At 48.9% G+C, this 24,842-nt stretch overlaps 1 protein-coding gene across 4 annotated transcripts; it reads left to right on the plus strand.

Annotated features, from left to right (window-relative positions):
- Positions 1–774: 774 nt before the first annotated feature.
- Positions 775–24,199, plus strand: PRODH2 (proline dehydrogenase 2). 4 transcript variants are annotated; one of them, XM_032249514.1, is made up of 11 exons: positions 775–865; positions 3,977–4,084; positions 11,686–11,882; positions 11,969–12,101; positions 12,186–12,272; positions 17,921–18,001; positions 18,085–18,240; positions 18,319–18,485; positions 19,777–19,887; positions 21,105–21,190; positions 23,966–24,199. In XM_032249514.1, the coding sequence occupies exons 2-11, from the start codon at positions 4,010–4,012 to the stop codon at positions 24,148–24,150; spliced, it is 1,278 nt and encodes a 425-aa protein (XP_032105405.1). In that variant the 5' UTR covers positions 775–865; positions 3,977–4,009; the 3' UTR covers positions 24,151–24,199. The 4 variants fall into 4 exon arrangements, with proteins under 4 accessions (XP_032105405.1, XP_032105406.1, XP_032105407.1 ...); XM_032249515.1 differs by lacking the exon at positions 775–865 and adding an exon at positions 3,104–3,196; XM_032249513.1 differs by lacking the exons at positions 775–865; positions 3,977–4,084 and adding an exon at positions 11,314–11,611.
- The last annotated feature ends 643 nt before the right edge of the window (positions 24,200–24,842 follow it).

A 24,842-nucleotide genomic window follows, 5' to 3' on the forward strand; every position in this document is an offset into this window, starting at 1 on the left:
ATTCTGAACAAAAAAGTACATAATCTTCACTTTATTTACAGAAGCTGGGCATGGTGGCTTACACCTGTAATCCAGCATTTTGTGAGGCCAAGGCGGGAAGATCACTTGAAGTCAGGAGTTTGAGACCAGCCTGGCCAACATGGTGAAACCCTGTCTCTACTAAAAATTAAAAAAATTAGCCGGGCTTGGTGGCACAGGTCTGTAATCACAGCTACTATGCTGGCTGAGGCAGGAAAATCACTTGAACCGGGTAAGTGGAGGTTGCAGTGAGTCAAGTTGGCACTACTGCACTCCAGCCTGGGCAACAGAGCAAGATTCTGTCTCCAAAAAAAAAAAAAAAATTAAAAATAAATTTACATCACAGTTTCATTTCAGAAAATGTCAATATATTTTAAAGCGTATCAAAATTTTGTACATATGTGTATATGTGTTATATTAATAATTTCAGATAACTCTAAACTTTTCGAACCCACAGAAGTGCCTGTAAAGACATTTACAAACTTCTGGATGCAGATTTCAGCGTCCTGCATTCCTGGTCCCTGACCTCCAGACGCCTGTACCGCCCTCTCCAATCTTTGCAGCAGCCAAAATCGATTGTGCAAATTTCCCAAGTTCCCACCAGGGTGCGGTAGTGTCCTGTTTGAGAGGAGCTAATCCATGAGGGGATTCTGAATGACACTCGTGAGAGAGAGAGGGAGAGAGAGAGAGAGTGAGTGAGTGTGTGTGTGTGTGTGTGTGTGTGTGTGTGTGTGTGTGTATACACTGGGTTCCTGAGCTCATGGGAGAGGTCTGGTCTGTGCTGGAGATTAAAACTGGCCGACATGTCCTCTGCATCTAAGCTGTCGCCAAACTCCAGTATTAAGAGGTAAGTAGCTGTGCAGGGCATTGAGGCAGAAAGGACTCCAGGAGCACAGTGCAGGAAGGGATTTTCCTAAAACTGTTGCTGGCGAATAACCCCCGAGGCAGGGAGTGGCAGGAATTAAGGCTAATGGGATGGCCGAAGACAAACCACAAAGGTCACCTTATGGGTTTGAGCTTTATCCTGTGGGTGACAGGAAACCACTGAGTCATGCCAGCAGCAGGGACAGCATTTCTGAGCTGCTCACGCCTGCCCACACTCTACGTTCTGTGTACATGTCGCCTCCCGGAACCGTCGGAGTCATGCATGAGTCCAGTTTTTTGCTTTGTTTTGTGTTTAATTTTTATTCATTTATTTATTTATTTTGAGACAGAGCCCACCTGTGTCGCTGCTGGAGTGCAGTTGTGCGATCTCGGCCCACTGCAACCTCTGTCTCCCGGGTTCAAGAGATTCTTGTGCCACAGCCTCCCCAGTAGCTGGGATCACAGGCGCCCATGCCCAGCTAATTTTTGTATTTTTAGCAGAGACTGGGTTTCTCCACGTTGGTCAGGCTGGTCTCGGACTCCTGACCTCAGGTGATCCACCCGCCTCAGTCTCCCAAAGTGCTGGGATTACACGTGTGAGCCACTGCACCTGACCTAATTTCTACTTTTGAGACTGATTAATACCTGATATATGCCCCACTTTCATATATCCATCTCTGTCTCTCTGATATGGCTCCAATGAGTGGAGGAACACAAGGTTCTTTTTCTGGAGTCCAATTAGATAAAATGACATGGACACACGTGAGGTGGTTTTAAGGAGTGGAGAGTTTAACAGGCCATAAAGAAGGGAGAAGGCAGAAGAAAGAAGCTCCTCTGTACAGAAACAGAGGGAGGGGGGCTTCAAAACCCAAAGAAGAGACCCCCAGCTGGGGTGGAAACCAGCCAGGTTTGTTTAGAGTCTGGAGGGTGGTGTCTGATTTGCATAGGGTTCAGGGGATTGGTTTGACCAGGCATGTCATTCATGTAGCCCACTTAAAAGCTGGGGGCCTCACACTTTGGGAGGCCAAGGCCGGCGGATCACAAGGTCAAGAGATCGAGACCATCCTGGCCAACATAGTGAAACCCCGTCTCTACTGAAAATACAAAAAAATTAGCTAGGCGTGGTGGGGTGGCGTGTGCCTGTAGTCCCAGCTACTCGGGAGGCTGAGGCAGGAGAATTGCTTGAACCTGGGAGGCGGAGGTTGCAGTGAGCCGAGGCCTCGCCACTGCACTCCAGCCTGGCACCTGGTGACAGAGTGAGACTCTGTCTCAAAAAAAAAAAAAAAGCTGGGGGCCTCCCACCCTAGTCTTTTGATATGCAAATGAAGGGGCCATGATGTTCTACACACATAGGGATATGTGGGAGTGACCATGTTGCCAGGAACATGTGGGGCAAGGGCAAGAAGGCCGTGCTGGAATCACCATGTTTGGGTGGACCCAGTTTCTAATGGCCGGCATTTGGACATTAAAGGTTGCTGGCCTGGCTCTAAGAGCTGCTTTAAAAACAAAAACTTCCCAAAGACCCTTTTCCTCTCTATCTACCTAAAATAATTTCTTAATAACTCCTACAAAAATTTGATGTATTTGGGGGTATGATGATTGGACATAGCTTCCACTTCAATTGTTCTGTCTTCCATTATGTCCAATCCACTGAGTTTTTATTTTTATTTTGGAAATTAGGTTTATTACATTTTTCATCTTTAGAAGTTCCACCTATCATTTTCTTTTTCAAACTTACTTTTTCATTCCTGATCCTCTCTTCTTGCTTGCTTATTTGTGATTTTGTGTTATATTTCTTTCTTTTTTTTTTTAGACAGTACTTAAAGGCTAGTTTATAGTGTGATTTTGACAATTTCAGTGTCCAAAATTTTGCAAGTCTCTAATCTTTTTTTGTTGTGGGAGATTGTATTTCTCAAAGATTTGCTCTTCTTACAATGTGACTGGACACGCTCCATTGAGACTGGGTTTCACTTGGTCAGGCTGGTCTCGAATTCCTGATCTCATGATCCACCTGCCTCAGCCTCTCAAAGTGCTGGGATTGTAGGCCTGAGCCACCACACCTGGCCTATTCCTTTACTTTCCTAATTAACTTGCTTTTACTTTGTACTGTGGACTCGCCCTGAATTCTTGCTTGCTTGAGATCCAAGAATCCTCTCTTCCGGTAACAAGACCAGATGGTTGGTCCCTATCATTACCCGAGGGGCAGGGCTTGCAGACCAGCAGGAAAGTGCATACCTTCTTCAGAGGAGATGTGAAGGACAATTGAAAAGCAAAATAACATCAAGCTTGCTTTGACCTGAGGGCAGGATTTCCAGTAAGTACATGCTTTTACACAAGGGTCAGTAAATGAACTAGAAATCTTAGAGACCCTATCAGAACCTGGGGTAATCAGAAGCCAATAAAATGGATTAGCATCCAAGATAGGGCTGCTGGTGGGGGGTGGTGGCTCACGCCTGTAACCCCAACAATTTGGGAGGCTGAGGCGGGAGGATCGCCTCTTGGAGCCAGGAGTAAAAGACCAGCCTGGGCAACCCCGTTTCTACAAAAATTTAAAAATTAGCCAGGAATGGTGGCATGCACCTGTAGTCTCAACTACTCAGGTGGCTGAAGCAGGAGGATCACTCGAGGCCAGGAGTTCAAGGTCACAGTGAGCCATGATCGTGCCGCTGCACTCCAGCCTGGGTGACAGAGCGAAACACTGTCTCTTAAAGAAAAAAATGCAGTCGCTTTAGCCTCCTCATTGTGTGATTCCATATATTTCACAATCTCAAAAAGACTAAACTACAGTGATGGAAAATAGACCAGCGGTTGTTGGAGGTTAGAGATGGGGAGACGGTAGGACTGTAAAAGAAGTTTTGTGAGTGATAGAACTGTTCTTATCTTGATTACAATTGAGGGCAGTATCTAAAGGAATGTATACATGTTCTAAAATTCATTGAATTGTACAGCAAAGGGGAAAAAAGTCATTTTTATTGCATAATCATTAAAAAGGTAACAAGAAAGAGGCTCCCCAGGGGATCTCAGTGAGCAGCCCAGGTGGGACAATGATGCCGGGGTGGCAGAGCATTTCAAGGAGTTTTTCCTTTATTCTCAGAGCACTGGGGAGCACAGGTGGAGCACTGCTGGGATGGGAGCCCTTCTGGGAACCATTGGTGAGCCTGGGACATGGAGGGGACACTCACTCGTGGGAAAGTGTCAGAGGGTAAGACATCACTCTTAATTCATTTCTTTTTCTTTCTTTCTTTCTTTCTTTTTTTTTTTTAGAAGAAGTCTCGCTTTGTCAACCACGCTGGAGTGCAGTGTCGAGATCTTGACTCACTACAACCTCCGCCTCCCAGGTTCAGGCAATTTTGTAGCTGAGATTACAGGCGCCACCATGCCTGGCTAATTTTTGTATTTTTAGTAGAGACAGGGTGTCACCATGTTGGCCAGGCTGGTCTCAAACTCCTGACCTCAAGTGATCCACCCACCTCAGCCTCCCAAAGTGCTGGGGTTACAGGCGTGAGCCACCACGCTGGGCCAACAGCAGCCCTTCCTAATAAATAATCAAGGTCGCTTATAAGCTAGTCCCAAAAGACTGTTTTGCCTCAGGCTTCTCTCCTCTCCCAGCAGGTATCTCTCTCCACTCCAGCTGCTTGTGGCCTCCCAATGGTGAGTGTGTGGGGGCTTAGAACCCAGCCCATCACCCTGTCTGCTGCTCTCCTGTTGAAGCCATTCATGAGCCTGGCAGTCCCAGTACTATGGTCATTAGGAACCAGGCACCGGGGACTCTGGAGGCAACACAGTGGTCACCAGTAGGTGATCTAATAGATCATGCTCTAGACTGAAACTCTGGTTTACAGGAAATACAGGATAAAGGAATACATTAAATGACATCATAAGGATATAATCAGACAAATCCAATACAGGAGGCATTCTACAAGATGACCGGCCTGGGCTTTTTAAAGAAGCCAATGTTGGGCAGGGGGCGGTGATAATCCCAGCACTTTGGGAGGCCGAGGCAGACTGATCACTTGAGTTCAGGAGTTCAAGACCAGCCTGGGCAACAAGGTGAAATCCCGTCTCTCCTAAAAATATAAAAATTAGCTGGGTGTGGTGGCACATGCCTGTACTCCCAGCTTCTTGGGAGGCTGAGGCAGGAGAATCGCCTGGACCCGGGAGGCGGAGGTTGCGGTTGCGGTCAGCCAGATCGTGCCACTGTACTTTAGCCTGGGCAACAGAGAGAAACTCTGTTTCAAAACACAAAAAGCAAACAACCAATATTGGTTTTTTTAAAAGGTAAATAAGATTGATAAAATTTCCCATTAGAGTAAAAAAGAGAGAGAGTAGGGATTACCAGTATTAAGAATGGAAGAAAGGTTATCACTACAAATTCTGGAATCATTAAAAGAACATAGAGGATATTATGAACAATTTAGCATCAACAGATTTGACAAAATGACATTTCTTTGAAAAACACAACATACAAAAAAATTTTTTTTTTTTTTTTTTTTTTGGAGACGGAGTTTCGCTCTTGTTACCCAGGCTGGAGTGCAATGGCGCAATCTCGGCTCACCGCAACCTCCGCCTCCTGGGTTCAGGCAATTCTCCTGCCTCAGCCTCCTGAGTAGCTGGGACTACAGGCACGCGCCACCATGCCCAGCTAATTTTTTGTAGTTTTAGTAGAGACGGGGTTTCACCATGTTGACCAGGATGGTCTTGATCTCTTGACCTTGTGATCCACCCGCCTCAGCCTCCCAAAGTGCTGGGATTACAGGCTTGAGCCACCGCGCCCGGCCAATTTTTTTAATAAATAAAATAAAAAGCTGGGCATGGTGGCTCATGCCTGTAATCCTAGCACTCTAGGAGGCAAAGGCGCGCTGATCACCTGAGGTTGGGAGTTCAAGATCAGCCTGACCAACATGGTGAAACCCCATCTTTTAAAAAAAAAAAAAAAGAAAGAAAGAAAAAAGAAAAACACAACATACAAGGCCGGGCGCGGTGGCTCAAGCCTGTAATCCCAGCACTTTGGGAGGCTGAGGCGGGTGGATCACGAGGTCAAGAGATCGAGACCATCCTGGTCAACATGGTGAAACCCCGTCTCTACTAAAAAATACAAAAACTTAGCTGGGCATGGTGGCGCGTGCCTGTAGTCCCAGCTACTCAGGCGGCTGAGGCAGGAGAATTGCCTGAACCCAGGAGGCGGAGGTTGCGGTGAGCCGAGATCGCAACATTGCACTCCAGCCTGGGTAACAAGGGCAAAACTCCATCTCAAAAAAAAAAAAAGGAAGAAATGGAACTCATTATTAAAAACCTTCCCACAAAGAAAAATTCCAGGTCTAGATGGCTTCACTGGTGAATTATCAAAGACGAAAGGAAGAAATAACAAAATCTTTCAAATTTGAGACAGAGTTATATGTGCTGAGATGGCAATGATCCTTCAAAATAACTGTTTAAAAAAAAAAAAAGGCCAGGAGCACTGGCCCACACCTGTAATCCCAGCACTTTGGGAGGCCGAAGTGGGTAGATCACTTGAGGCCAGGAGTTCGAGACCAGCCTGGCTAACATGTTGAAACCCCCCTCTACTAAAAATACAAAAGTTAGCCAGGCATGGTGGCACATGCCTATAATCCCAGCTACTCAGGAAGCTGAGCCAGGAGAATTGCTTGAACCTGGGAGATGGAGGTTCCAGTGAGCCGAGATCACGTCATTGCACTCCAGCCTGGGTGACAGAGCAAGACTTTATCTCAATAAATAAATAAATAAAATAAAATAAAATAAAAGGCTGAATATGCAGGCTCATGCCTGTAAACTCAGCATTTGGGAGGCCAAGGTAGGAGGATTGTTTGAGCCTAGGAGTTTGAGGCTGCAGTGAGCCATGATCATGCTGCAGCACTCCAGCCTGGGTGACAGAGTGAGACCCTCCCCAATCTCAAAAAAAAAGAAAAAAAGAAAAGGAAAAAAAAAAAAAAATTTAGTTGTGCATAGTGGCATGTGCCTGTAGTCCCAGCTTCTTGGGAGGTTGAGGTAGGAGGATCATTTGAGCCTGGGAGGTTGAGGCTGCAGTGAGCCGAAATCATGCCACCACACTCCAGCCTGGGCAACAGAGTGAGACACTGTCTCAAAAACAAATAAATGAAATAAGTAAAAAATTTTAAAAGCAGTGTGCAAAAGCACAAGTAGTATTTTATAATTCGTGTAATAAATAAAGGTGACAAAAAAAAAAAAAAAGGGCCGGGCGCGGTGGCTCACGCCTGTAATCCAAGCACTTTGGAGGCCAAGGTGGGCAGATCACCTGAGGTCGGGAGTTCAAGACCAGCCTGACCAACATGGTGAAACCCCGTCTTTAAAAAATAATAATAAATAAATAAATAAAGGTGACGTAAAGGTGCTGGAGAGATATAGCTGCTATAGAAACTAGAAAGTTTGGCCGGGCGCAGTGGCTCAAGCCTGTAATTCCAGCACTTTGGGAGGCTGAGGCAGGTGGATCACAAGGTCAGGAGTTCAAGGCCAGCCTGGCCAACACGGTGAAACCCTGCCTCTACTAAAAATACAAAAATTAGCTGGGCGTGGTGGTCGGCGCCTGTAATCTCAGCTACTTGGGAGGCTGAGGCAGAGAATTGTTTGAACCCGGGAGGTGGAGGTTGCAATGAGCCACGATTCCACCACTGCACTCCAGCCTGGGTGACAGAGACTCTGTCTCAAAAAAAAAAAAAAAAAAAAAAAAAATAGAAAGAAAGAAACTAGAAAGTTTATGCAACTTCTAGAAAGTTTATGCATAAACTTTCTATGCATAAACCATCTCTGCAAGCATACCCTGTTGCCTTAGAGAGAAGAGATTGGTGCGCAGAAATTCAGGAGTGAGAGAAAGACTAACTTTTCACTCTGCTTCCTTTTGTATTTTAATTTTTTAAAATATGAACCATGTATGTAATTTAAAAAACAAACAAAAAAAGCTTAAAGGCAGCTGAGCGGGGTGGCTCAGGCTTGTAATCCCAGCACTTCAGGAGGCCAGGGTGGTCGGATCACAAGGTCAAGAAGAGATTGAGACCATCCTGGCCAAACTGGTAAAACCCCATCTCTACTAAAAATATAAAAATTAGCTGTGCGTGGTGGCAGGCGCCTGTAGTCCCAGCTACTCAGGAGGCTGAGGCAGGAGAATCGCTTGAAACCTGGGATTCAAGGTTGTAGTGAGCTGAGATTGTGCCACTGCACTCTAGCCTGGCAACAGAGTGAGACTCCGTCTCAAAAAATAAATAAATAAATAAAAGCTTAAATGCTTCATTTTCAGGGCTGGGCATGATGGCTCACACCTGTAATCCCAGTACGTTGGGAGGCTAAGGTGCGAGAATTCCTTGAGGCCAGGAGTTTGAGACCAGCCTGGGCAATATAGCAAGACCCTGTCTCTAGAGAAAAAAAAAAATTAAAAGGCTTTTTTAGCTCAGGTTTTGCTGGATTCTAACTCTGGCTGTTGTCCATCAGCTCTGTGGATCGTGTACTAAAGAAAAGACAGCAGAAAGAGGTCGTAAAAATCTTACAGGCTGGGCGTGGTGGCTCATGCCTGTAATCCCAGTACTTTAGGAGGCCAAGACTGGCGGATCACTTGAGGTCAAGAGTTTGAGGCCAGCCTGGCCAACCTGGTGAAACCCCATCTCTACTAAAAATACAAAAATTAGCTGGGCATGGTGGTGGGTGCATATAAACCTGTAATCCCAGCTACTCAGGAGGCTGAGGCAGGAGAATCCCTTGAAGCCAGGAGGCACAGGTTGCAGTGAGCCAAGATCGCACTATTCCACTCCGGCCTGGGTGACAGAGTGAGACTCCTTCTCAAAAAAAAAAAAGTTACAGTCTGGTGTCTGGGGGAAAGAGGTCTTAAATCAGCACTTGGCTGCCAACTGGCTATGCGACTTCAGGCAGGTGTCTCCATCTCTCTGAGCCTCCACTTTTTGTTTTTTTTGAGACAGAATTTCACTCTTGCCGCCTAGGCTGGCGTGCAGTGGCATGATCTCAGCTCACTGCAACCTCCACCTCCGGGGTTCAAGCAATTCTCCTGCCTCAGCCTCCTGAGTAGCTGGGATTACAGGTGCCCGCTACCACACCCAGCTAAGTTTTGTATTTTTAGTAGAGACTGGATTTCACCATGTTGGCTGGACTGGTCTTGAATTCCTGACCTTAGGTGATCCCTCTGCCTTCGCCTCCCAAAGTGCTGGGATTACAGGCGTGAGGCACCGTGCCCGGCTGAGCCTCTACTTTTTTTTTTTTTAAGACAGGGTTTCACCATATTGGTCAGGCTGGTCTCGAACTCCTGACCTCAGGTGATCTGCCCGCCTCAGCCTCCCAAAGTGCTAGGATTACAGGCGTGAGCCACCGCACCCAGCCTAAGCCTCCACTTTTAACATCTGTGAATTGGGGGTTGTGTAGTAAAGGATTAACATTGCTCAGTTCCTGAGAGGAAACACTAAGCCCTTGTACTATCCTTCTTGATAAGTGTATTTATGTTTGGGAGGCTGAGGCAGGAGAATTGCTTGAACCTGGGAGGTGGAGGTTTCAGTGAGCCAAGATCACACCACTGCACTCTAGCCTGGGTAACAGAGCGAGACTCCATCTCTAAAAAAAAAAAAAAAAAAAAAGTATATCTTTGTTTAGGCCGGGCATGGTGGCTCACGCCTGTAATCTAAGCACTTTGGAGGCCAAGGCGGGCAGATCACCTGAGGTCGGGAGTTCAAGACCAGGCTGACCAACACGGTGAAACCCCATGTCTTTGTTTATCTGGGGACCTTGGGCCATGTAGTATCAGCTAGAGCTCTGGAGGAGCTAGAGACAAGGCCAGTCATTCGAGCAGTCAGCCATGCCCATGTGACAGACCCCAGTCAAAATTGTCCTGGGTGTGAGCACACGCACCTGTAATCCCAGCTACTTGGGAGGTGGAGGTGGCGGGGGGATTGCTTGAGCCCAGAAGTTGGAGGCTGTAGGGAGCAGTGATCACCCCACTGCACTCCAGCCTGGAAGACAGAGCAAGACTCTGTCTCAAAACAAAACAAAACCTTACAATGTGAACAACTGTGAATTATCATCCATGTTAAGACCGAGGACTTCACGCCTGTAATCCCAGCACTTTGGGAGGGGGAGGAAGGTGGATCGCTTGAGGTCAGGAGTTGGAGACGAGCCTGGCCAACACGGTGAAACCCCATCTATACAAAAATACACAAATTAGCGGGGAGTGGTGGTGGGTGCCTGTAATGCCAGCTACTTAGGAGGCTGAGGCAGGTGTGTATCACTTGAACCTGCGGGTTGGGGGTTGCGGTGAGCCGAGATCACACCACTGCATTCCAGCCTGGGCGACAGAGCAATGATCACTCTAACAAAACAAAACAGACCTAGGACATATGGTTTTCATTTTTAAAAAAGAAAATAGGACATGGAAGCCCCCATAAGCCTCTATCCAGTTACAACTCCTCCCATCCCCACAGGAAATCAACCACCTCACTGACCTCTGTGATAATCGCCTCCTTACTTTTCTTATCTTTATGGTTTGACCACCCATACAAGTATTCCCAAAATTTTACTGTAGTTTCATTTTCCTTGCTTTTATAGCTATTGAAAAGAATAACACAGCTTGCTCTGTTTGGTGCCTGGCTTCTTTCACTTGACATTGTGAGATTCAGCCACACAGCTGTGTGTATCAGTATCCATTATTTTTCATTACTGTATAGTACGCCACTGCGTAACTACACCACCGTGTATGTATCCATCATCCTTTTGATGGACGTTTGGATGGTTCAGACAGTGCTCCTTTGAACATTCTTTCCTGTACATGTTTCCTGCTATCCGTGTTCAAGGTCTCCAGGATATGTAGTTAGCATGAAACCACTGGGTTATATAGGTTATTTGTCTTTTCTTTTTTCTTTTTTTAGAGACAGAGCCTCACTTTGTCACCCAGGTTGGAGTTCAGTGGTGCAATCACATCTCACTGCACCCTTGACCTCCCGGCTCAAGAGATCCTCCTTCCTCGGCCTCCCGAGTAGCTGGGAACACAGGTGCATGCCATCATGCCCAGCCATCTGTATTTTTTGTAGAGACGGGGTCTCACTAGGTTGCCCAGGGTAGCCTCCAACTCCTTGATCTTGGCCTCCTAAAGTGCTGAGATTATAAATGTGAGAGCCATATTTTCAAATGTATTCAATGACACTACAGCATTTTCAATTTTAAGAGGAAGCAGTTGCCACAAAAGTAGTTAAGTAGCTTGCCCCGGATCACAAAGCCCAATGTCCTGAACCCAGGGACCCTTGCCCCAGAGCCCCTGCTCTCCCCAGCACATGGCAGTCACCTAATAAGTGCAGGCTGTTGTGCTGAGGGTTGTGGAGGCTATTACTGGGGGTTCACCTCCTGTTACCGTTACTCTGAACTCTGTCCCCATTGGTTAATAATTAATTGCCCGCCCCCCTGCCCCGCCAAAAAGCCTGTGATCCTGAAGCTTTGCCATCAGTCACTGCCCCCAGCCTGGGCAAGGGGCAGTTGGTGAACCTGCTGCCTCCAGAGCCCCTTCACCTGGTGTGGATGCAGCCAGGAACCCAAGATGCTCCAGACCTGCCGCGCACTCTGTTCCCAGGCCGGTCCCCCCTCCAGGGGCTTTCTGCCCCTGAGATTTGATGGCGGGGCCTTCCAACTCAAGCACACGAAAGAGCTGACACGGGCCTTGCTGGTTCTCCGGCTGTGTGCCTGGCCCCCGCTAGTCACCCACGGGTTGGCGGTAAGCAGTGACCCCGAGGACCAGCCTGAAGGCTCCCCGCAACCTGCGCTGAGCCTTCGTTCCCTGTCACCCAGCTCCAGGCCTGGTCTCAGCGACTCCTGGGCTCCCGGCTCTCAGGAGCGCTTCTCCGAGCATCCTTCTATGGGCAGTTTGTGGCTGGTGAGACAGCAGAGGAGGTGAGGGACTGCGTGCAGCAGCTGCGGACCCTCGGCCTCCGACCGCTGCTGGCAGTGCCCACTGAGGAGGAGCCGGACTCTGCTGCCAAGACTGGGTGAGTAAGGGGCAGGGCCCAGGGAGGCTGGGAGGACGCAGGAAGGGGCTTCGCAGGTCGGGCCCTGACGGCTGCTGGCTGGGCAGTGAGGCCTGCTACGAGGGGAACCTCGGCGTTATGCTGCGGTGTGTGGACCTGTCACGGAGCCTCCTGGAGTCCCTCAGCCAGCCCAGCTTCATGCAGCTGAAGGTGACGGCGCTGACCAGCACTCGGCTCTGTGTAAGGGGTACAAAGATGGGGGTGCGGGGAAGGGCAGCTGCCCACCGGGCTCCCCTCACCACCCCACCAACCAACCCATTTCAGAAGGAGCTATCCTTGTGGGTCAGAAGGCCAGGGGCCTCCTCGGAGCTGAGCCCTGAGAGGCTGGCCGAAGCCATGGACTCTGGGCAGGTAAAGATCTCAAGCGGGAGTGTCGGGAACAGAGTGCTCTGGCTTCGGATGCGGCCTCACTGCAAGCCAGATGTTCAAAATGCTCAGGCCACCTCTGGGCTTGGAACAGCCAGCAGAAATGCAGCTGTAGCTCCAGGGCATGGCTGAAATGGATGGAATCAGGATCCTCTGGAGTTCTCAGGGAGGGACCTGGAGGCTGGAGGCTCTCAGAGGCGGGATTGGGATAGAAGCTGTTTATGAACTGGAAGGAGGTACATCAATGTGTCTTCAGTCAACAAAGCCACATGGGTGACAGCTGGCTGCGTGTAAGCTCTGATTAGGCCAATGGGATCTTTGTTCATTCAATCATTCATTCCTTTTCATCTCTATATTCTATTTCAACCTTACTCCATCTTTCTTTCTCTCTCTCCTTCCCTTTTCTTTCTCTTTCCTTCCTTCCTCTTTCTCTTTCCCCTCCCTTCCTTCCTCCCTTCTTTTTTCTTTCCTTCTCTCTCCGTTCCTCCTTCCCTTCCCTCCTTCCCTCCTTCCCTCTCTCCTCCCTCTTCCCTCCCTCCCTTTCATTCTGTCTCTCTCTTTGTCTTACTGTGTTGCACAGGCTGGTCTCTAACTCCTGGCCTCAAGCAATCCTCCAGCCTCAGCTTCCCAAAGTACTGGGATCACAGGTGTGAGCCACCACGCCCAGCCTTCCATCTTGTATAATGTATATCTTTTTGTTCCTATGATTTTGTTTTGCCAGGTGTATACCATCCGTGGGGGGCATGATTTCCCCAATGTGCCATTATAAAAATTTTCAAATATACAGAAAAGTCAAAAGAATTGTACAGTGAACATCCACATACCTGCCACCTTTAACTATACTCGCTTTAAATCATATCTATCCCTCTCTTCATTCCATCCCTCTCTTCTCTCCATCCATCAATCCATCTGATTTTTTGATGCATTTCAAAGTAAATTGTGGACATCAGTACATTTTACCCCTAAATGCTTCAGGATGTGAATAATGGGTTCATTAATTAGAGCCCAATGATTATTTGCAGCATTTATTTTCTTTGTAGGTAAAACTACACACATTGTAAATGTGTCCCATGATGAACCTCGACAAACAGACACACTTGAGCAATCCAAATCCCTATCAAGATTTCAAACATGGGCAGGCATGGTGGCTCACACCTATAATCCCAGCACTTGGGGAGGCCAAGGCAGGCAGATTACTGGAGGTCAGGACTTCAAGACCAGCCTAGCCAACATGGCAAAACCCCATCTCTACTAAAATAGAAAATTAGCTGGATGAGTTGGCGTGCACCTGTAATTGCAGCTACTCGGGAGGCTGAGGTAGGAGAATCACTTGAACCCAGGAGGTGGAGGTTGCAGTGAGCCAAGATCGCACCACTCTACTCCAGCCTGCACAAAAAGAGCGAAACTCTGCCTCAAATTAAGAAAAAAAAAAAAAAAAAAGATTTAGAACATTTCCAGCTGGGTGCAGTGGCTCACACCTGTAATCCAGCACTTTGGGAGGCCAAGGCAGTTGATCACCTGAGGTCAGGAGTTCGAGACCAGCTTGACCAATGTGATATTTTTGTTTGTTTCTTATTTTTGTTTATCTTTTATTTTCTCCAATGTGATACTTACCAAAATATGGTATCTACTAAAAATACAAAAATTAGCTGGGCATGGTGGTGGGCACTTATAATTCCAGCTACTTGGGAGGCTGAGGCAAGAGAATCATTTGAACCCGGGAAGCAGAGGTTGAAGTGAGCTGAGATCACACCACTGTACTCTAACCTCGGTGACGAGAGTGAGACTATGACTCAAAAAAAAAAAAAAAAAAAAAAAAAGATTTAGAACATTTCCATCACTGTGAAGTTCCCTCCTGCCCATCTCTGTCAGTTGAGAGAATGTTTTAAATTTACACGAAAGCATTATATCAGCTTTCTCATTCTACTTATTTTTTCCATTGATATTAAGATCCACACAAAGTTTTGTTTTGTTTTAGTTTTTGTTTTTAGACAGAGTCTCTTTTTGTCACCCAGGCTGGAGTGCAGTGGCGTGATCACAGCTCACTATAGCCTCAAACTTCTGGGTTCAAGCGATTCTCCTGCCTCAGCCTCCCAAGTAGCTGGGATTACAGGCATAAGCCACCATGTCTGGCTAATTTTTAAAATTTTTGTAAAGAAGGGGTCTCATTATGTTGCACAGGCTGGTCTCTAACTCCTGGCCACAAGAATCCTCTTGCCTCAGCCTCCCAAGTTGTTGGGATTACAGGCTGAGCCACCACGCCCAGCCCCCACTGTTTCCAATAGTTGCTTCTAGCTGCATGGTTTACCACTCCCGGGGTGGACTCCTGGTGGCCTCTGAGTCTCTACCCCTCCAAACAATGCTACAGTGGACATGATGACACTTCTTTCTAATCTTTTTTTTTATTTGTAATTTTTATTTGTCTATGTATTTATTATTATTATTATTTTGATACAGAGTCTCACTCTGTCACCAGGCTACAGTGCAGTGGCACGATCTCGGCTCACTGCAACCTCCACCTCCCGGGTTCAAGTGATTCTCCTGCCTCAGCCTCCCGAGTAGCTGGGATTATAAGCACCCACCACCACACCCAGCTAATTTTTGTATTTTTAGTAGAGACAAGGTTTCACCATGTTGGCCAGGCTGGTCTCAAACTCCTGGCCTCAAGTGATCCACCCACCTCAGCCACCCAAAGTGCTGGGATTATAGGTGTGAGCCATCACACCTGGCCCCTTTTCGTATTCCTTTTTTTTTTTTTTTTTTTTTTTTTGGGACGGAGTTTCGCTCTTGTTACCCAGGCTGGAGTGCAATGGCGCGATCTTGGCTCACCGCAACCTCCGCCTCCCGGGTTCAGGCAATTCTCCTGCCTCAGCCTCCTGAGTAGCTGGGACTATAGGCACGCGCCTGTAATTTTTTGCCCAGCTAATTTTTTGTATTTTTAGTAGAGATGGGGTTTCACCATGTTGACCAGGATGGTCTCGATCTCTTGACCTCGTGATCCACCCGCCTCGGCCTCCCAAAGTGCTGGGATTACAGGTTTGAGCCACCGCGCCCGGCCTATTCGTAATCTTTATACTGTATCAGAGAACACATAGAAATGGTTTAGAAAATCTGCTTTGGCAAGTAAGGGGTTCACCTCTTCATAAGCTTTAGTTTATTCCTGTGGGGAGAGTGACAGCAACTTCTCAGTGGTTTTAAGGATTGAAACAGGCTGGGTGCAGTGGCTCACACCTGTAATCAGCATTTTGGGAGGCTAATATGGGAGGCTCCCTTGAGCCCAGGAGTTCGAGACCTCCCTGGGCAACATAGTGAGACCCCATATCTACAAAAAATTTAAAAATTAGCTGCGTGGTGGAGCACACCTGTAGTTCCAGCTACTCAGGAGGCTAAGGCAGGAGAATTACTTGAGCCCAGGAGGTCAATACCAGCCTGGGTAATATAGTAAGCCTTCGTTTCTACAAAAAAATTCTTAAAATTAGCTGCATGTGGTGGCAGGTACCTGTAATCCTGGCTACTCGGGAGGCTAAGGTGGGAGGATTGCTTGAGCTGGCAAGTTTGAGGCTGCAGTGAGCTAAAATCGCACCACTTTACTCCAGCCTAGGTGACAGAATGAGACCCTGTTTCAAAGAAAGAAAGAAAGAGGGCCGGGTGCCATAGCTCACACCTGTAATCCCAGCACTTTGGGAGGCTAAGTGAAGGTGGATCACCTAAGGTCAGGAGTTTGAGACCAGCCTGGGCAACATGGTGAAACCCCATCTCTACTAAAAATATAAAAATTATCCAGAAGTGGTGGTGTGCGTCTGTAGTCCCGGTTACTCAGAGGCTGAAGCAGAAGAATCACTTGAACCCGGGAGGCAAAATCGCACAACTGCACTGTTGCCTGGGAGACAGAGTAAGACCCTGTCTCACCAGAAAAAAAAAAAAAAAAAGAAGAAGGGAGGGAGAGGGAGGGAGAGGGAGGGAGGGAAAAGATTAAAGAAAGAAAGATCCAGGCTCTGGAAAGGCTGAAGTTCAAACCTCAGTTCTGCCCTGAGTTAGCTGTGTGACTTTCAACCAGTGACTTCACTGCTCTGTGCCTCACTTGCCCCATCTAGAGAATGGGGGATAACAACAGCTGCTACGTCGGAAGGTGGTAAAGATTAAACGAGTTAAGTGTTTGGTGGCCGTCTGAAATAGCTCCCTGAGGGACTGAGACTATGCCCCAAGTCAAGGGGGAGACAGTCCTCTGACGGGGGAAGAGGTAACTAGGCTGCTGCCCCCAGCTCTTCCCTGCCCCAGAAGGAAGCATTCTCCCCCTCAATGGGGAGGGTTGCAGCTTCCAGCCCAACCTGACTCCAGGTGGGGTTCCATGAGCAAGCCTACACCTGCGTCATCCGTATTGACCCTGTTGGATGTAATGAAGCTTTCAGCCCCACCTGTTCCTCTTTCTTCCATTTCCCAATTTCTTTGAACCCAGCCAGACTCCCTGGCGTCACCAGCAGCTCACATTGAACCGATGAATCCGCATAACAAGACTGTGAGTTAGAAACGGTTCTTATTTCCCCATTACAAGTGTATCCACTCCCGAAGTGCTTGCTGAACATCTATGTTGCTCCAGATACGGCGCTAGGGGCCAAGGAGGCATGAAGGCAAAATCCCTGACCTCGAGGCACGCACGTGCTAGTTAGGGGCAAGAGACAATAGTTAAGATCAAAGTCAGAATCCCAGCACTTCGGGAGGCTGAAGTGGAAGGATCGCTTGAGCTCAGGAGTTTGAGACCAGCCTGAGCAACATAGGGAGTCCCTGACTCTACAATAGCGAAAAATTAGCCAGGCCTGGTGCTGGGTGCCTGTGGTCCTAGGTACTTGGGAGGCTGAAGCAGGAGAACTGCTTGAGTTGGAGAGGTGGAGACTGCACTAAGCCACGATCATGCCACTGCATTCCAGCTTGGGAACACAGCAAAATTCTGTCTCAAAAAAAAAAAAAAAAAGTCAGCATGTAACAAGTAAGGAAAAATAAGGCTGAGGAATAGGAAAAGAAGTTGCCAATGTATGGCAGGGAAAACCATGCTGAGAAAGTGACATTAGAACAAAGACTTGAAGAAGTGCGAGCAGATGAAGGCCTGGAGGTGGTAAGGTACGTGCTGTGTTCAAAGAGTAGAAGGGAGGGCTGAGCACGGTGGCTCGTGCTTGTAATCCCACCACTTTGGGAGGCTGAGGTGGACAGATCATTTGAGGTCAAGAGTTCGAGACCAGCCTGGTCAACATGGTGAAACCCCGTCTCTACTAAAAACACAAAAATTAGCCTGGTGTGGCGGCGTGAGCCTGTAATCCTAGTTACTCAGAAGGCTGAGGCAGGAGAATTGCTTGCGCCCAGGGGGCGGAGGTTGCAGTGAGATGAGATCACACCACTGCACTCCAGCTTGGGCCACAGAGCAAGACTCTGTCTCAAAAAGAAAAGCAAAAAACAAAAAACTGAGGCCCAGAAAGATTATACAACTTGCCCAAGGTCACACAATAGTGTGGCGGAGCCTGGATTCAAACCCTGATTCTGGGCTCATAACCACCTCAATAAATAGTACCTATCTGATATTCTTCATTTTCAAATTTCTAGCAACTTCTAAGCTTCTTCCTACTTCCCCTGCTGTCCCCTAGAGCCTCCAAGTCTCCTGTCTCAATGCGGAGCAGAACCAGCACCTCCAGGCCTCCCTCAGCCGCTTGTACCGGGTGGCACAGGTAACCCCTCCTGCCAGGGTCTGGCTCCAGTGCCCCTGCTGGATGCCCAGGAGGGCGCTGACCACTGTCTCTGTCACCCTCAGCATGCCCGGGCCCGGCACGTGCGGCTCCTGGTGGATGCGGAGTACACCTCACTGAACCCCGCGCTCTCACTGTTTGTGGCTGCCCTGGCCGTGCGCTGGAACAGCCCGGGGGAAGGCGGGCCCTGGGTGTGGAACACCTACCAGGCCTATCTAAAGGTGTGTGGCGTGTTCCGGGAGGTGCAGGCTGGGGTCCCCACACCCCGACCTACCAGAACCTGCCCGCGTGCCCTGCAGGACACATTTGAGCGGCTGGAGCGGGACACAGAGGCCGCGCACAGGGCTGGCCTGGCCTTTGGAGTGAAGCTGGTACGGGGTGCGTATCTGGAAAAGGAGAGAGCAGTGGCCCGGCTCCAAGGGACCGAAGACCCCACTCAGCTTGACTATGAGGCCACCAGTCGGAGGTAGGCCTGGGCCAGCTGGCCTCTGCAGGAAATAATAACACCTGGTGGCCGGGTGCAGTGGCTCGTACCTGTAATCCCAGCACTTTGGGAGCTGAGGTTGGAGATTCACTTGGGAACAGGAGTTGGAGACCAGCTTGGGCAACATAGGGAGACCCCATCTCTAAACAAATGTTAAAAATGGCACATGGCAGTATGTGCCTGTAGTCCCAGCTACTTAGGAGGCTGAAGTGGGAGGATCACTTGAGGCCAGGAATTCAAGGCTGCAGTGAGCCATGCCTACACCAGTGCACTCCACCCTGGGCGATAGAGCGAGATTCTGTCTCAAAACAAACAAAAAACCGAAAAGAAATCCTTACAGTGGCCTCTAAGCCACACATGCTCTGGTCTGTCACTTCCGTAACTTCCCTCACTCTCTTCCTCTCCCTCCCTCCACTGCAGACACTCTGGCCTCCTTGATGATCCCCAGGGCCTTGGCTTTTCCTGTTCCCACTACCTGGGACATTGCCCCTGCAGACAGTAGCATGGCCCCATCCTTCACCTCCTTAGATCTTTACTTCCTGGTACCTTCTCTGGGGGCCACAGGGACTCACACAGGTTACAGAGCAGGTGGCCTAGCCATGCTTGAGGGCTCCAGGGCACATTTGTGTCCCATCGGCTTAACTGGCACCAAGCCAGGCACAGTGGTGTGTGCCTGTCACCCTAGCTACTTGGGAGGCTGAGGTGGGAAGACTGAGCCCGGGAGTTTGAGCCCAATCTGGGCAACATAGCGAGACCCTGCCTGTAAAAACATTAAAAATAAAAAATTATGGCCGGGCATGGTGTCTCACGCTTGTAATCCCAGCACTTTGGGAGGCTGAGGCAGGCAGATCGCCTGAGGTCAGGGGTTCGAGACCAGCTTGGCTAACATGGTGAAACCCTGTCTCTACTAAATATACAAAAATTAGCTGGGCACGGTAGCACATGCCTGTAATCCCAGCTGCTCGGGTGACTGAGGCAGGAGAATTGCTTGAACCCAGGGGGCAGAGGCTGCAGTGAGCTGAGATCACCACTGCACTCCAGCTTAGGTAAAGAGTGAGACTCTGTCTCAAAAACAAACCAACCAACAAATCCCCCCCAAAAAAACCCAAAAGATGAAAGTGGCTCAGAGAAGTGTTGTTTGTCCCTTGCAGCTGGTGCAGATAGAACTGGGTACTGGTTCCAGAGATCCCTCACTTAGGAGCACCCCACCCCCAATCCCTGGGGCCTGACCCTCGCTCACCAGGTGAGCTGAACAGAGTATATCTTCCTTCAGTTACAGCCGCTGCCTGGAACTGATGCTGACGCACGTGGCCCGCCATAGCCCCATGTGCCACCTCATGGTGGCTTCCCACAATGAGGAATCTGTCCGCCAAGCGACCAAGTGGTATGAGATGGAGGGATGGGTGGGAAATAGGTGCCCACAAAAGGGCCCTCCCTTTCTCTCCCTTTGTTGAACGCCAGAGATGGACAGAAGTGTTCTGCAGAATATTTAAAAAATATTTATAGCCAGGCGCGGTTGGCACACGCCTATAATCCCAATACTTTAGGAGGCTGACGTGGAGGATTGTTTGAGACTGGCCTGGGCAACATAGCAAGACCCCATTTTTTTATTAGCATCTTTAAATCTAATCAGATTAGAGCAAGACCCCCATTTCTACAACAAATTTCTTTTTTATTTTATTTTTTTAAGACGGGGTTTCACCATGTTGGTCAGGCTGGTCTTGAACTCCCGACCTCAGGTGATCTGCCCATCTTGGCCTCCAAAGTGCTTGGATTACAGGCATGAGCCACTACACCCAGCTCCACAACAAATTTAAAAAAACAGCTGGGTGCGGCGGCACACACCTGTAGTCCCAGCTATTTGGGAGGCTGAGGTGGAAGGATCGCTTGAGCCCACGAGGTTGAGGCTGCAGTGAGCGGTGCTTGAGCCACTGCACTCCAGCCTGGGTAACAAAGCAAGGCCCTATCTCTTAAAACAAACAAAAAACACATTAACCCCTGCTATACCTGTAGGTCCTTATAGGTCCCAGATGGACAAAAAACATTGTCCCTTATTTGCTAGGGCATGAGGAGTTCTGAGGGCTCCAGGAAAGTGGCTGGGAGTCAGTGCGGGGGGGTGGAGGGGAGGAAGGGCGCTTCAAGGAATGCAAAGGACTCGGTATTATTTGTCATTGAGTTTGGAAACACGTCAATATTTGAATTATTGTGCTGGGCGCAGTGGTTCACCCCTGTAATCCCAGCACTTTGGGAGGCTGAAGCCGGTGGATCACCTGAGGTCAGGAGTTCGAGACCAGCCTGACCAACATGGCAAAATCCCATCACTACTAACAATACAAAAATTAGCCGGGCATGGTGATGGGTGCCTGTAATCCCAGCTACTCAGGGGGTTGAGGCAGGAGAATTGCTTGAACCAAGGAGGTGGAGGTTGCAGTGAGCCAAAATCACACCACCGCACTCCAGCCTGGGCAACAAAGTGAGACTCTGTCTCAAAAAAAAAATTTTTTTTTTAAATTAGTGGAGCCACCATATGGGTGCATAGTGGCTGACTTTAAGCTCTAGATGCAGCCACGGTCTGGACTGATGATGTGGCCTTTTCTATAGCATGTGGGAGCTGGGCATTCCTCTGGATGGGCCTGTCTGTTTCGGACAACTTCTGGGCATGTGTGACCACATCTCTCTGGCACTAGGTATGTGAATGGCTCCCCCACCCCACCAAGCCCCAGGTGTCACTACCTCCCAGCCAGAGCCCTTCTTCTATTCCCAACCAATGCCCAGCCTCCAGATCCTTCAAGAGAGATCTGTCATTCCAATGTCTGCGAGCCTTCCAAGGCTGTGTCTCTGTGTCTGCTGTCTGCCGTTTCTGCTCATTCTTAATCATGATGTAGTATTTCTTGTGTGTCTTGTTATCTTTGCTCTGCTGCTCCTCAGGGTCTGATACTAAATAACGTTTCCTTCTGCCAGGTGCTAAGGGGAATGAAATAACTTTATCCTAAATTCACAGCTTGAGGTTTCTTGAGACCCCCCACTGGTGCAAATTTGAGCTGCAAATACATAAAGAGGTTAACCCATAGCCCCAACTTCCCAGAAGTAGATTTATTTGTTTTCTTCCTTGACCTGTTTATGGCTGAGACAATTCCTTGGGACTGGGGGAAGGTCAGAGGGTTGACTTTTTATAACTCTTACTCTGAGGGTGTGGCTTTTCTGGGTTCCAGCTTAATTTGGAGAAGTTCTCCCTTACACCTCTCACCTCAGTTAGGCTTGAAGTCTAACTCAGCTGTACCCCTACAACTCTGTGAAGCCATCAGATAGCAGCTTGGTTTTGCCTTCAGGGCAGGAGTGGCTTACTGGTTGTCCCTTCTCTCTCTGGGTTCTAATTCTCTCTTATTTATTTATTTACTCATTTATTTAGAGATGGAGTCTTGCTCTGTCACCTAGGCAGGAGTCTAGTGGTGCCATCTCGGCTGACTGCAACCTCCGCCTCCCAGATTCAGGCAATTCTCCTGCCTCGGCCTGCTAAGTAGCTGGGATTACAGGCACCTGCCACCACACCCGGTTAATTTTGTATTTTTAGTAGAGATGGGATATCGCCATGTTGGCCAGGCTGATCTCAAACTCCTGACCTCAGCTGATCCGCCTGCTTTGGCCTCCCAAAGTACTGGGATTACGGGCGTGAGACACCATGCCCAGCCTTACTTTCTTTTAATTGTTAGATTGGTAAATTTCTTACTCTCTTGGCAGCATTCTAATAACTAAGATTTTTTAAAATGCAGGCCAGGTGCAGTGGCTCACACCTGTAATCCCAGCATTTTGGGAAGCTGAGGCAGGAGGATCACTTGAGCCCAGGAGTTTGAGACCAGCCAGGGCAAGATAGTGAGAGCCCCCCCCACCCCCCGCCCACCTCTACAAATAATAAAAACAATTAGCTGGGGCAGGGCGTGGTGGCTCACTGCAATCCCAGCACTTTGGGAGGCCAAGGTGGGTGGATCACTTGAGGTCAGGAGTTCAAGACCAGCCTGGCCAACATGGTAAAACCCATCTCTACTACTAAAAATACAAAAAGTGGCCATGCGTGATGGTGCATGCCTATAATCCCAGCTACTTGGGAGGCCGAGGCAGAAGAAACACTTAAACCCAAGAGGCAGAGGTTGTAGGGAACTGAGATTGTGCCACTCTACTCCAGCCTGGACAACAGAGCAAGACTCTGTCTCAGAAACAAAATAAATAGGCCAGGCTCGGTGGTTCATGCCTATAATCCCAGCACTTTGGGAGGCCGAGCCGGGTGGATCACCTGAGGTCAGGAGTTTGAGACCAGCCTGGCCAACATGGGGAAAGCCCATCTCTACTAAAAATACAAAAATTAGTCGGCATGGTGGTGCACGCCTGTGGAGGCTGAGGCAAGAGAACCACTTGAACCTGGGAGGTGGAGGTTGCAGTGAGCCAAGATCTCGACACTGCACTCCAGCCTGGGTGACAGAGCGCGACTCCATAAAAAAAAATAAATAAATAAAATAAGAACAGTTAGCTGGGTGTGGTGGTGTATGCCTGTGGTCCCAGCTATTCAGGAGGCTGAGGTGGAGGACTGCTTGGGCCTGGGAGGTCAAGGCAGCAGTGAGTCATGATAACAACACTGCACTCCAGCCTGGGCCACAGAGCAAGACTATGTCTCAGAAAAGAAAGTTTGCTCCAGGACTTGCTTTTAGCTTTTTCAGTTAGGAATTTTATCCAACTCACTTAATCTGCCATGTTCTCAGAAACAGAAATCTCTGTTCCAGGTGGGGACTGGGGAGTCTCTCCCCAACCCAAGCCCATACCCTGTCAACACTCCAGGCTGGGCAAGGTGGCTCACACCTGTAATCCCAGCACTTTGTGAGGCCAAAGCAGGATTACTTGAGGTCAGGAGTTCGAGATCAGTCTGGCCAACATGGTGAAACCCCATCTCTACTAAAAATACAAAAAATAGCAGGGTGTCGTGGTGAGCTCCTGTAACCCAGCCACTCTGGAGGCTGAGGCACGAGAATTGCTTGAACCCGGGAGGCGGAGATTGTAGTGAGCCAAGATCGCGCCATTGTACCCCAGCCTGGGGAACAGAGTGAGACTCTGTCTCAGAAAAACACCAAAAACCGTGGCCTGTTATCCCAGCACTTTAGGAGGCCGAGGCAGGCGGATCACAAGGTCAGGAGTTGGAGACCAGCCTGACCAAAGTGGTGAAACCCCGTCTCTACTAAAAATACAAAAGTTAGCTGGGTGTGGTGTGGCACGCCTGTAATCCCAGCTACTCAGGAGTCTGAGGCAGAAGAATCATTTAAACCCAGGAGGTGGAGTTTGCAGTTAGCCGAGATCATGCTATTGCACTCTAGCCTGGGTAACAGAGCGAGACTCCTTCTCAAAAAAAAAAAAAAAAAAGAGAGAAAAGAAAAAGAAAAACACCAAAAAATAAAAAACAAAACCCACTCTCCCTGCAGGGCAGGCCGGCTACACAGTGTATAAGTCTATCCCCTATGGCTCCTTGGAGGAGGTGATCCCCTACCTGATCCGGAGGGCCCAGGAAAACCGGAGTGTGCTTCAGGGTGCCCGCAGGGAACAGGAGCTGCTCACCCAAGAACTGTGGCGACGGCTGCTGCCTGGATGCCGGAGGGCACCCCACTAGCACCCCTGAGGGGCTCATGTGGTCAATAAAGGTTCTTAGGCACTGCCTAGGCTGCTGTCCTGCACTAAGGCCACCTCCTTGGGGAAGGGCTCATCTTGACCTCAGCCAGCCCATGCTAGGGGTTTTGTAGTACAAGAGAGATCATTAGGCTGGGCATGGTGGCTCATGCCTAGAATCCCAGCACTTCGGGAGGCCGAGGTGGGAGGCTTGCTTCAGTCCAGGAGTTCAAGACCAGCTTGGGCAACACAGCAAGATTCTTTGTCTACAAAAAATTAAGTCATTATTGTGTGGTGGTGCATGCCTGTGGTCCCAGCTACCGAAGGCTGAGGCGGGAGGGTCACTTGAGCCCAGGGGTTTGAGGCTGCAGTGACCTATGACTGCACCACTGCTCTCCAGCCTGGGTGACAGAAAGAGGTTGGTTTTTTTTAAATTGAGCATAGCCAGGGCATTGATGGAGGACTAAGGAAGCCTCTCCCACCTCTGAGGCAGCCTGTCTGTCCTAAGTCGAGTCTGGCAAGCGACTGACACACAACTTTCTTCATCCCAGGGGATGCCTAAATTAGGAAGGGTGCACATGGGGAGCAGAGACCAAGGCACTGAAGTCAAGGGGCCAGGTACAGGCCATGTGGCCAGGGAGGGACAGAAGAAAGAGCCACGCCACTCTCTCAGTTAATAAGCACTGAATGAAACTA

The sequence above is a fragment of the Sapajus apella genome, unplaced genomic scaffold, assembly GCF_009761245.1.
Source record: "Sapajus apella isolate SASKATOON/1434 unplaced genomic scaffold, GSC_monkey_1.0 scaffold68, whole genome shotgun sequence".
NCBI classification, from domain to species: Eukaryota; Metazoa; Chordata; class Mammalia; order Primates; family Cebidae; genus Sapajus; species Sapajus apella.